This window comes from Aythya ferina (genome assembly GCF_964211825.1).
Source record: "Aythya ferina genome assembly, chromosome: 1".
NCBI lineage: Eukaryota > Metazoa > Chordata > Aves > Anseriformes > Anatidae > Aythya > Aythya ferina.
The window spans coordinates 130,503,923-130,517,554 of NC_140296.1; the positions used below are offsets into that span (position 1 = coordinate 130,503,923).

Here is a 13,632-nt window from a genome sequence, read left to right on the forward strand (position 1 = left end):
ATGAGGTGTATGTTATAGCCTTGGAATAGAGATTAAGCCATTGTGTATGATTGCTTTTCTAGCGCCAAATCTCATGTACTGTTTAAGCAATATGATCTTTGAACATACAGAGTTTGACGGTACTCAACAGTAGAATGTTCCAGATGCATCTAATCTAGCTATATAGATATATATAGGAAGGGGGGGAGAAATTCTAACCTGTACTTTGTATATCAGTTCCTGATATGACTGTAAAATTACCAGAAAGTAAAGAGGCAAACTAGGGTCTATTAAGATGGACTATTTGTAGTTTAGTCCATATCTGTGAGGTTTTATTTTCTTCAAAGATGTTCATAAAATCATCTGTAATCGGAGAGCTGTGTGTGTGTGCAAGTGAACATAGGAGAAGAAATGTAAGTTTTGAAAAGCATTGGATGTCTGCCAATATCCTGTTAGATGTTCTTAATTGATGTGAGGTAGGGTTAGAATGGTGTTAAATGGCTTTTGCTGTGCTTGGATTGATCAGAAAATGTGTGAGACTAGAGACATGTATAATAAAATAGCTTTCTGTTAAAGTTCTGACAGTCCTAATGTCAAAGGTTGAGGCCTGAGTATACATTATTCTTCTAACACATTCTCTGTAAGACACTGCTACCCTGGCTGACATCTGGTCTTCACAGTGAATGGTTTCTTTTAGGGTAACATTTGCAGTATCCTCATTCCTGTGTTGTTTATTCTTCAGTATAAGTCATAGGGAAAAATCTTAGCTGTTGTTATATTGTTCTTAAACTTACCAGCAGCAGTGCATAAATGTTGCCAGTGGTTTAATTGCAATTGGTATTAAAGCCAGGCTTTCCTAATTCTCCCGAGGACTTAAAGATTTAATATTTCACTATGAATGGGATTCATGTGAACAAAAGTGCTTGTATTTACTTCTGATCTTACCTAGATGACTATTACAGTTGATGCAGATAAATAGACACTACTGGGACACAGAATAGCTTATCCTAAAATAAAGGTTCATTTTAGGATCAGATGCATCATGCCCTAAAAATGTCTGCCCCTTCTTATAAAGGGAGCAAGAATGATTAGGTATCTTAAGTTGGAAGGAAGAATCCATCATCCCTTTCATAGAGACTCAGCATGCTTGCCACCTCTTCAACACACAAGCAGGAAAAGTTGTGTGCCACTCACCAGTTCTTGTGTTATGACACATCACTGTAAGTAGGACCTTTTCTGCTCACTGCTTATCAGAGATGTTGCTATGGTAGATTGCCTAAGTTATGACCGTTTTGAAAGTCTAATCTGTTATCGTGATAAAAGATGCAGAAGTAATAACTGTGAGGTTAAATAGCAGCTCCTGGCATAATATAGACTAAATTTATTTTTGCATTCAGATCGCATTTTAAGAGTTACTAGAAGTTGAAAGGCCAGATAAAAGTTAGACTGACACCCAGTTTCTGTAGTGGCAGACTGTAGCAATAGACCATAAATTCATCTACCAGAAGAATGAGAATCACAGTCTTCATTGGACCATTATTTCTAAGAACTTTATTCCTGTGCTGCGAGGGGTGATGAGAGTAAATGTGCTGGAAGTGATGGGTATATTTACTTGTTTCTCTGTTATTGATTAAAGAACTGGTAAGTGTGCCAAGAAAAGTGTAAATGGGATGAAAGGCACTTCTTACAGGAAAAAATATAGATGGCAATTCTGATCACTGACTTTAAGCTTGCTGTTTCTTGCTGTTACTTGTTGAGCTTATTTATTGCCTTGTGTTCAAAGAAAAATCATAATTGATCTCAGTTTTTCCTTTTTTACTGACAATCTTTGCTGTTGCTTAAGGGATGGCAGGGGAAAAAAGTTGGGTATTCCTTTATTTCGAATAAACTTTGAAGTTTGACTTCTGTAACAAACTAACATAAACTCTTGTTTGTTTATGTTAAGCTAAATATTAAATGTCTGTACATAGTATATTTGCTGTCAGAACTGTTTAACAAATAAGCTTTTTGCAAGACAGATTTAGTAAGCTATACTAATTTATAATTAATTTGTGTTATCAAGGTACATTACATAGCACAGTATATATAGAAGGTTTTTCTGATATTTTACTCTAAAACTTTTTTGTAAAAAGAAGGCTGTTAGTCACATCCTACATGACTCTCAGTTATCAGTGCTCATATATTATCTGAGTGAAATTCATTTTATTTTAATAGAAGTCCTGGAGGGTGCAAGTTCCCACACAGGTATTCCTGCTGCTCAGAGAGGTGAGTTTACTTAATTTAGCCATATGCCAGAACAGAATAAGCATTCTTAGGACATTGGTATACTCTTTTTGGATGTATCTTAATCCAGGAAGTGTTTACTAGTTAACTGAGAATGCATGCTCTGGTGTGGCTTAATAATATCATAGTATTTTGATGTTTTATAATTACAGAAGTCAGATTTCTTAATAATAGATGTGTCTCTGCCAAATATATTGAGATCACTTTATCTGCCAGAAAATTAGTTTTCCGAGAGAGAGCTTTTTTGCTTTTAATGCTGTCTTAATTTAAAGTTAGCATGTGTTCCTTCCATTTCTTCAGGATGATGAAGAAATGGTGTTTGCAAAATTTTTGTTTTTAAATAAATGCAAACACCACTGCAATTAATACCAAAAAGTCATAACAGAAACAACTCTAGTCCTTGTTGTAATGATAATGTCGGGTGGGGAAGAAGGATAGAATTTTTGTTAAGGAAAATTCATTTGTGTTTAAAACTGAGGTGCTGTTTCAGCTTGTGACTCTTATTATCATCACCAATGTTTTTTGCAGTCTCTGGGTTAGTTAGTGGTAGTTAGGAATTTTAAATCACTATCTGCAGCTCTTCAGGAGGAAAAGAATAGCAATGAAAATTAAACAAGACTTAGATAAGCTTAAAGAAATGAGAGCTTAATACCTAACATGGGATTTAAAAATAAAATCTAGCATAAGGCATTAATGACTGTATTTGCATGTTTTTTCAGTGATGAAGTCCCAGTCAGGCATTTGGTTCACAACAGTGACCTCACCAGAAATCGGTACACTGGTTTGGACAATTCCAGACCTATACTGTAACTTTTCCTTTAAACAGACCTGGAAAGGGATGTTCATTCTCTCTCAGACAGATAATTGCTTCCTCAGAAGGAGCATTGAGATGAGCAAGAGACATCATCCATATTTTTTTCTTTGTTTTTTTCTTTTGTTTTTCTGTCTGTGTTTTCAGCAACGTCAATTGATTACAGTTCCTTTGCAGACAGATGCAACAGCTGGATAGAGCTCATTAAACTGAAAGCTCAGACCATAAGGCGCGGATCAATTAAGACAAGTAGGCGGCTGTTTCTACCACGTTATGATAATCTGAGACATATCTCTGATTTCCCAGTGGTGAATAGTGAAGTTTCTTGCCCAGCAGTAGTATTTCAGACCACATATAGAATGAATACCTGAGTGTGAAAACTGCCGACATTGTTAATGTCTGTGTAAGCTAATACAGGGTTTATGAACCAGTATCATAAAGAGCAAAATACAGTATTTCTGTTCACTTAGTAAAAATTAGTTATCAATAAATGTGTACGCCTACTAATTATATAACATACACTGCATGGATGTAGGTGTATGTATGATCTTGGAAAATTTTTGGTGAGAAACAGGAAGCAATCACCAAGGTGACAGTCAAGGCAATGGTCACTAAATTAGCAAGTGGTGAGTTATTTTTCAGCAGTTCTTTGGCCACAGGTCTGACTATCTTGCTTAAATTAGTAGAGATTAATATCTGTTTTAATGGAAAATGCTGCACTGGGGAAACACAACAACTTTCACACTTCCTATAATAATTTGTTCCTTCAGCAGAATATGTGTTTCAAAATGTTGGCACTTTTTTCTTTACCTTCACTTTATAACTGATTGTTGTATGTGCAGCTACTCGCCTCAATGTTTTCTTTTGCAGGAATGCCACTCTTCCAAATAAATTCCATTTCAGCTTTTTGTCTCCTTTTGCATGCATTGCATGATAATTTCCTTTCTCACATATGGCTGAGCATCACAGGCAGCTGAATGTTGTCACCAAGCTATTTGGAAACCATAAAGAAGAGTTGTTGTGTGTTAAGAAACAGTGATTGATCTTTCTTGATAGTTACTTTCTCTTCTTTCTTTTTCATCTTTTTAGCTGCTTCACTTGATAAAGCAAGTCCATTGGCTGAGGGATACTTACGGCATCGTTCTTTTCCATCATGTGCTAATTCTACTGTCTCAGTTGTTAAGATGACACCTCTTTCTTTTATACCTGGAGCAAAAATAACCAAGTATCTTGGGATAATCAACATGTTTTTTATACGAGAAACTACTTCTTTACGTGAGGTGAGCTGTGTATCAGGGATTTGCACTTTGTTTATTATAATAATCAAGGCTAAGCATATAATGTCTGCAGAGGTTTGAGTTGAGGTATGGCATAGAGAATTGATTTTTTTTTTTTGTCATTTGAGGCTAGGTGCTGAATGGGGATTGAGTTGTATCGTGTTGCTTTTGTCGTAATAGAGCGTTTCTGTGTTCGGCATTGTTAAGAAAGGGCTGCTTACCCTAGGGCCATTGTTGATGGCTGTTTTGGGTATAATATTAAACCAATAAGTTCTTAAACAGAACTATGTGAAAAAATGGATCTTACTGGCAGTGGGAATTGGGACAACTGGGAGTTGGGATCTGACTGGCAGTGGGACTCCAACAAGTTGTATTGTATTGCCCCAAGGTTGTGACAGAGTCAAAAGAATGGTCATTATATCCAACTTAAGTAGTATCGTCTCAGATTCTACAGAAGCATAATTAGCTATATTTGTGTTTGTATTGCTTTATACTTTGGTTATGGTAGTTGGTGACAAAAGGTAGTGGCCATTCCTTACTATTCATTTCCTGAAAGTGTAAATGATTCTTAGTCCTCGGTGTAAATTATTCTGTGTCTGCTACACAAAAAAAAAAAAAATGGCAGTACTCTGTCTGATGAAAGAAGAGCTCATTACTCAAATGTCAATTGAATATTGCATGCTCCTGCAAAGGTGTAGGAATATCTGAAAAGAATGGGGTGTATGTACTACACTTACTACAAAGAATATCAATCACAAATGGATAACCTAGTTGTGATTCTTTTAGTCAAGCAGTAAGTTCAATTGGTCTGTGTTTTATCTGTGATAGATTAAACAGTGAATGGGTTTCACATTCTGTACAAGATGCAATTTCAGATTTACTGAAATATTCAGTGGATAAAAACGTAAGGAGAGTATTCAACATCTTATTGCAATATCTGACATAAAATACTTTTTCCTTTTCCCCATTATAGGAGGGTGGTGTCAGTGGCTTTCTCCATGCTTTTATCGCTGAAGTGTTTGCAATGGTGAGAGCACATGTTGCAGCTTTAGGGGGCAATGCAGTTGTCTCATACATAATGAAGCAGTGTGTTTTCATGGAGAATCCAAACAAAAATCAGGTAAATTATTAAATGAAACTACAGTGCTCGTATTAGTATGACAGAAATATTTAAAAAAAAATAGAGATCCCTGTACAGCCATGTCTGCATAGCACTTCGGGATCTCTCATAATGTTTCTTTAAAGACACCAAGAGCTTTCTGAACACCCACATTAACATGAAACTGCAGATATGCTTCATAAATACTCAAATGGTATTGATGTTAAATACATAAAATACTAGATTTGCCAGGATGAAGTAAATGGTAGGAACCATAGAACACAGCAGTGCTCACATAGAGCACAGTAGTGCTTAGCTTTTCTGATGCTGCAGTGTTAGTATTTACATTATTTTCACATGGAATTAGTCCATTTTGAACACAAAGGGATGAAGCTTTATTAGAAGAGAAAACCACTGAATTTGGTTGTCTTGGTGTGTGAAATAAATTCAAAACAGTAGTGAAATGAAAAACCACCCAGGTATTCCATTTTTGTTGTTCTTAGGAGAATCTATCTGCATGTTCGATAGCATGAGAGGATATAAAAGGGATATGGCGGAGATTGCCATACTTACAATAATTTGTCTTTCTAATAATTTGTCCTTCTTTGATCTCTGGCAATTTGTATCATCTGTTTAGTTATATGGTGCAGATTAAATAATTATTTATTTTATGTTTGGTAACTGTATGTTGTCTTTTTTTTCTTCCTAGGCCCAGTGTTTAATAAATGTAAGTGGAGATGCAGTTGTCTTTGTACGTGAATCTGAGTTAGAAATACTACCAGTGCAACCTTCTACAGTTGTTTCTCAACCTGCAAGTACTGGAGGAGATGTTACAACGTGAAGGCAGAAAAACTGAAATGGTCTCTGTCAAATAGATTGTTTAAAATATGGGAATGTTAGGTTTGCATCTTCAGAATCAGTATCTCCCATCAATATCATCAGCCAAAATCTAAGACAATCACTATATTTTGTCCTTCAGGTTTATGCAGTAGTCAGGACAGCATACTGGCAGGTATGCTCTGATTTTTTTGTTAAAATTACAGGACCTTTCAAACCTATACGGAAAGAGAAGCACCCATAGAAAACTATGCATTGAAATAGTTGGCATCACATGAAAGTAAACAAAAATTCCGTTGTATTTTTCAGCTGTTCAGCAGGCCCATGATAAGTTAAAATTCAGACCCATCTCTGAGTTTGCTTACTGTATTAGCTGATTCTCAGCTCAGTTTAAAGAAAAAAGGGGGTGGGGACCAGCTGAGAGTCCTGTATTAGCGACCTTTGCTGGAGAACCCAGAGATACAGGATAATAAAATGTGAAGCCTGAACTTGTTTTAGATCGTACAGTGAGGAGAGAAAGAAGCAGCACCTAAAAGTTACAATTTGAATTTCTGCACACTAAAAATATTTTTCAACTGTTTGAGAACTGCTGTGTTTTGTTTTGTTTTGTTTTTAAATTGGTAGCATATGAAATATGTTTTGGGTGTCTTTTTGGTTTGTTTTTTTTTTTTTTTTGAAAAGCTATCAGACCATAATGCTCTTCTGATGATCCCTATGACTTAAATAAATAAATAAATAATGGGTTAGGTGCTGTTACAAGATTTCACTTCAATGTTGACAAAAAAAAAATCTTTTTATATATGAGGTTCTATTAAAGAATTGTCATAAGGCTGATTACCTTAAGGAATGATTTTTTGCAAGGATGACATTAGCAGTTCTCTGAAAGTATACAGAGGTATAGTCTGGCCTCCTTTCCATTGGAGATGGGAAATGCCTGGCTAATTAGAGACAGACATATATTTGCGATGCTAATTTCTGCTAGTTGTTCTTCTCTTCCGGTACAGTAAATGGGAAATGAGGGTACTGCAAAAAAAAGGAAATTTGTCATTTCTGGTAAATGTCTGAAAGGCAGTGATATTTTAGTATAAAAGATGCAAATCTTTGATCTGAAGATGCATTCTTACTTAAATCTGACTGTCATACATGGAACTTGAACAAACATGTAAACTTGAATGTAAATATTCTGCTTAGTGTTGAAATTAAGCAATGGCATGGTTATTTGTTAAAATATTTCATTGTAAATGAGCATGGAAATCATTCTTTGCACAATAAATTTGTGTAAAAAATATCTTGCCTTTTTATAAGTATAATAGCTAATGTTTACACTGGATATGTACTAAAAATGTCATGTCCCCTTTCTCCTCAGGGAAACATATATTTTTAAGTAGTGTTACAACCTGCTTATTTAAATTTTGTTGAGTAATTATATTTAAAGTGTTTGAGTTTGGTGCTTACACTTCTCTCGTACAGCTAATTGTTTTTCTGAGTTTTGTAGCTGTTACGGCCAAAACTACCATAAGTTATATCATCAGTGAGTAGTTGCAGCTCTCTTGATTATTTTGCAAGGGAAATCTTGTTCCCTTTGAAGCTGGTGGCAGAATAATTTTGTGAAGGTCTTTGATCTGGCACAAGTTGTTTTCAGTATAAATAATCAGCATTGCAATACTGACTGAAATAGCAGAGTAGCTTTTTTATAGAGGGGAGGGATTTGGTAGCTTCTATGGGAGTATCAATGCCATCTTTTTCATTTCTTAGCTAGTTAAAGAAAGTTTACATTTTTCATCTACTGTGTTTCATTAGAGCTAGAGTAAACGCTTTCTCATCTAGAAACTGTAATTCTTTAATTGTTATTCCTGAAGTGACAAATATATATATAACTGTTACTAATTGATATCCAGCTTTCCTCATTAGTTCAGCTGGATTAACCTAATCTGTAGGAAGTTGTATACTTAATTTGCTCTATGCAGTTTCTTCTTTAAAAAACAACACACAACTAATACATTGAAATACGTAGGGCATTATATCTAATATATTTCTCATACTTAAAAAAAGATCTTACAAAATTCAGGCAATTATTAGAGGATATTAGGAAAGGAAAACTAAAACACAGGGTAAATACGTAAGTCATCTGTGTGCAAAACACCTTTGAGGAGTTAAGTGCCTGCAACTTCTTTTCCTTAGCTAGTTCACAATGGCTGAAAATCATGAAATTTGTTTTTACTCCTTTAGTGATGATAAAATGACCAAAATGTTGATTGTGAGAGAATCATTGAAGTTCCTGCTAAAACAGGAGCTGTTAATGGAAGATAATCCTGTTTACTACTCAAGTGGGACTTCCAGATGCAAGGTGAAAAACAGTATTGAGATATTTATGGCTGAAGCGTTGCTGCTTTGTCAGGAGTTTTACCCTACTCTGAGAACAGCTGTTTGGGGATAGGAGCTAATGCAACTTGCTGCTTTCTTTTCATTTGAGAAATCCAAGTTGACAGAGGGTAGAGTGAAAGCAGCCCTTCTTTCTGCAGTGGTTGAAGTGCCACCTTCACAGTGACTTGGAAGCTTGTGGAGAGCGCTTGGTTCCTTTTTGTTGTTCATATGGGTAGATGGAAGCTCGGATGATTGATCTAAGGGAGTAACAGAGCTTTCTTGACAAGCATGTTACGGATATCTAGGCTAAATGCAGCATCTGCAAATCTGTTGAGCTTTAGGTTGCATGGGCAAGAAAACTTATTGCCTCACAGAATTTGTGGGTTTGGGAGGTAGGAGTTTCATCTGCTCTGCAAAGCAGCAGTGAGGCAAATTAAGGGTAAGTGGCGTGCCTTGTCTGTAGATGAGTGTCAGGCTCTGGGGACACCAGCAGCTCTTACAGTCCCTGTCTGGCCTCTCCCCAGCACCCCACATCAGCCCCAGCCCTGGCAATGCCACAGCAGGGCTGGATCCAGCTCCCCATGGCCCTGCCTGACCACCCTGCTCCTGGCTGCCCAGGCCCTGTCCTGCTGCCCCTGGGGGCCTGCACCACACGGGTGAGAGCTGGGTTTTGAGGTGCAGGCTGAGACAGCATTTCAAATGCAAAACATGAGGTGTTCAGAGCTTGCATAACCTGTGTTTATTGTGGGGAGGCTGGAGTGCATGCGCAAGGTCTCAGGTGGCAGGAAGGGATGCTGCCTTTCAGGGACTCCTAACTCCTTTTCAGCTGTGTAAATTGTGCCTGGTGTGAGAGAAAGCCGGGCTGCTGGTCCTCATTGTTACCAATGACCCCATTGGCTAACACTTTCCATTGGTAGACCTTAAGCATTTCAAAGAACTGGCTGGTATCTCACATTTTAACAGCTGTAGGAGCAGAGGTGTGAAGCAATGCGGTAAGGTCATGCTGGGAGCTGGTGGGAGAAGCAGGTCCCACTCCAGACATCAAAACGCTGTGCTTGTGAATAGGGTGCTAAAAATGAGAACTGGCCAAAGATGGATTTCTGTGGTGCTGGGTCTGTTGGCATTGTAGCTACACAATAAACACCTGGAAAATGGACCTGGGTCTTCACAAATGCAGCCACTGGTGATGACTACAGATACAAACTTCATGTGTTTATCAGTCCCTGGGCAAATTGCTCAATGGAAGCTGGAGCTTTAAATTGTTGATTTCACTTTGGAAGTGGGCTTTGTTTCAATTGACCTGCAGGCATTTAGCATGAAAATGCACATTCACATTAAATGGCTGACATTTACTTTTGTTGCAAAAGCATTTCATTAGTGCATACAGAAATATGCCCTTAAATTGTAGGGAGGGGAGGAGCTAGGGTGTTCAATTACTGCAATTTAGGTTTTATTTTCTTAAAATGAAATGCTCTTAATGCTTCAGCCAAGGAGAATCTCTGCCTAGAAACCTTGTGAGACTTGGAAACATCGCACTAATTACAACCTTGCACATGGAATATTCTCACACACACACCCACCCCAAAGAGCTCTTAAGTTTTGTAGGAGGGCATCTGAGCACAGGAGGCTTTAAAGAGATGCCATTCCCTCCTGGCATGCACACGAAAATCCAGAGTGAGTAAAAGCACATGCAGACAGCAACCCTTCCTCTTCCCACTTCCCTCCTCTGCCCAGGCTGCCCTGTGCCCTGTCCCTCCCCTGCACCTTCCCTTCCCGGGGTCCCACCTGGGGCAGCGCTTGCCCCATCTGTCCCTCTGTCTGTGATGGACTTGGTTTGTCACAGCACGTATGCAGCTGCTCTCTGCTTTTGCTGCCGTGCCACAGGGCCACTGTGTTTGGATTTGGAAATGATAAATCCTGTTCACACTTCTCAGATGATGGCAGAGCTTGGCAGAGTTGCACAACTGTAACTGAATTTTCAAGCTTTTACTGAAATTTCTGATCTTATTTATATTTTGGCTCCAGTCTAAGGGTTGGTGCTGTTTGCATGGGTGAAAATAGCTTAGAGAAGGTGAAAAGGAAAAGATGCTTATAATTAAATTGTCATAATCCCCTGCCTCTCTGTTCCCTAGTGCTCAGCTCCTGCCCTCATGCTGTCCACCCTGCGCTTAGTTACCCATTTGCACTGTCAGTTGAAGTTGGATGTGCAGCACGATGACAGTACTCTGGTCTGGAGAGATCTCTTGTTTATGCCGGAATCTGCAAATAAGCTTTTAAATTGTCACTTTTAATTTTACATCTATCAACTGCTAAACCTACCCAGAGGCCATGTGAAGGGAGTGAAACTTGGCAATAATGCTTTCACAATGTTGTTTCTGTTGACAGTGCCAGAGCACCATTTGTTGAAGGTGGCTTTTACTTCTAATGCTGTTATTGCTGTTGATAGTCTCCACAAAGAGCAGCAGAGCACATCTGCAGGCCAGCTAATGCCCAGGCAGGGTTAGGGTTTTCATTTCTCTAGTGCTATTGCAGAAGAAGGGCTGAGGTAAAGAAGGGAAAGGCAAGAGATGTGTTAGATAAAAAGCTTAATGTAGACAGAAGAAACAAGGGAAGAACACAATCAAGTTGAGTATCTGCTGAGCAAAAATGATGGGAAGGAAAATAATTGGTTGAAGAGACAGATAAATAATGATTCCCCTACCAAAATAAATGAGAAATGCTGAAAATAATGTAATGATAATATGTTGTTTCAGCAATCAATTCGGTAATGTCTCACTCTTGCAAAGCATTTCATCAGTAGGCCTTGAAACACTGCAAAGACTTAGATCGATGTTGGGCCTTAAGGTGAAGGGGCATGGCTAGAAACAGACATTGCTTCTCACCGTGGCCTTGCCTGCAAATAAAATGACATTGTTTTAATAATGTGATCAGACTGGTGTGAGACAACATGTCATTAATATTCCTTTCCTAGGAAGAAAGGTTTATCATGATTTGGCTGAGCTCATTATAGAATTTATCCTTTAAAAAAAGGCACAAACAAACAAACAAAAACCCTCTGAAATTAAAAGGTTTTGTACTACAACAGTTAAACCCGTGTCCAAATCATTTATGTTAAATGGGAATGGGGAAATAGCCTAGATGGAAGCTTGGATGGATCCTGGTGATAATGTCATTTCAAACACATGTACATAAATACAATCTATTCTGCAATAAACCAACTACATTGTCTCATTTAATTTAAGTAACCACAAAGTCATTATTTCTTACAATTAAAAAGGTGTATGAGACAAGCAGCTGATCTCTCAAGCACCCTGGCTGTACTTAAGGGAGAAATTTCTTTGACAGGAAATGATTGGAGACTTTTCAAAGAAATTGCCTGAGCCATTAGGCAGTCTGACATCAGAGGTTTCAAGTGATTAATGACTTCAGTGGTTTCACCATAGATTTATTTGATACCAAACAGCCACTCTGTGAAAAATACTAACAGAGCGTCATTAATTTCTCCACAGTTCATTCTATTAAAAAATTGCATGGCTAATGGTTCTCAAATACCTGCTACGAGACATTTTGGGCTGCTATAAAATGAATATAATGCCAAACGTGTGTTTCTTTTCAAGTGATTGTGGCTGTGCAGTAAACCCCCACGATGGAAGAAGGCTGAGGAGAGATGGGCGAGGGCACTGTGCACATGAAGTTCAGGGAATAATGCAAGGTGTGACTGACCATGGCTGTTGCAAAGCAAGCTGCCTTTATCTCAGCACAAAGGGGGAGAGGATGATCTTTGTTTTACATAAACAGCCACCGTCAGTCGAGTGGATCAATTGGGGATCTGTTTCTCCCTGAGTTAGCACAACCATTACAGGAGAGAGTGAATACATGGCTCAGCCCAATCTAGAACCTTAAAACAACAACAACAACAAAAATTAACAAAAGGATTTTGAAAAAAGCAATATGGTCTGATTTGGCTTTAACCTACATATTCCTTCCCTGTGACTGGTGATGCCCAGTGTCATGAAGGAGAGCACATTATAGAGACCAGTAATGTGAATCATGTTAGTATTGTAACTGACCTTTGTACTGCAACTACTGTATTTTGCTAAGTGCAACTTACATGTGTATTGTGTTTTCAGTATGTTTTGTATCACTCTGTTAAGTCAGAAATCTCTTGTAACATCAAATATCTTCAAATAAGTAAATTTGATATTAAACATTTTGCCCTCTGCCTGTGGTATATATAAAATAATCTTGTCAGAGAGCATTGGGCTCTGACAGTGATAAAAATCAGTGGCTATTCTGGTCAGTTTGCTTCTTTTGAAACCTTCAAGTGAGTTCTTTTTGACAGCATTCAGCAGCAAATTCAAGCCCAGTCATTGAAACATCATTATAAAAGCTATAGTACAGTGCAGGGGATTTAAAGAAACTTGTAAGACAGTCACACAAGACCATTGCAGCTTGGGCAAAATGGATATCACAGCTGTAGTACTATTTCTAGCTTAACGATGAACAAGTAAGCACCAGGTTCCTACTTTTCTTGTTTCCTGCTCATTTCACTGTGACGTTTCCTTAGCTTTGAGCTAGATAACATGGCTCATCTGCTGGGGGTATCTCTGCTATTCAGAGTGGGCTGCTTGGCTTTGATGGTTTATTTTGTTTAGAAGTTTGTTCAGAATGAACTGTCATGTAGGAGCTTCAAGGAAATCAGAGTAAATATTTCACCAGAAGTAATGTAGCAGGGATATTAGAAGGTGGTAGTTAAAATGGAGAACCGTCTGAATGTAAAGTAATTGTTTGTGGAACGTAATCACATGGGAGCAATTTTTCTACTGTCTTGTGATTCTACTTTGGGAGGAAAAAATGTACACTCCAATGACAACCAAAGATATTTTTGGTTGGCTAGACAGATTTAATTCATATGATTTGCTTGAATGGTATAATTATGATATTAATTTTCATCATGTTGCCTAAATACAAGTGCCAGAAAC

General features: G+C 37.9%; 1 protein-coding gene across 26 annotated transcripts in view; it reads left to right on the plus strand.

Moving 5' to 3' along the window:
- C2CD5 (C2 calcium dependent domain containing 5) overlaps positions 1-12,860 on the plus strand; it is a 72,252-nt gene extending 59,392 nt beyond the window's left edge. For 13 of the 26 annotated variants that reach the window (XM_084537563.1, XM_084537561.1, XM_084537578.1 and 10 more), the window contains 5 exons: positions 2,194-2,244; positions 3,221-3,322; positions 4,163-4,353; positions 5,324-5,470; positions 6,159-12,860. In XM_084537563.1, coding sequence (XP_084393689.1) covers positions 2,194-2,244; positions 3,221-3,322; positions 4,163-4,353; positions 5,324-5,470; positions 6,159-6,290 — 623 coding nt within the window. In that variant the 3' untranslated portion in view covers positions 6,291-12,860. Of the gene's footprint in view, positions 1-2,193; positions 2,245-3,220; positions 3,323-3,608; positions 3,700-4,162; positions 4,354-5,323; positions 5,471-6,158 lie in introns of those variants that run through there. The other 13 variants (XM_084537571.1, XM_084537566.1, XM_084537570.1 and 10 more) reach the window with 5 other exon arrangements.
- The last annotated feature ends 772 nt before the right edge of the window (positions 12,861-13,632 follow it).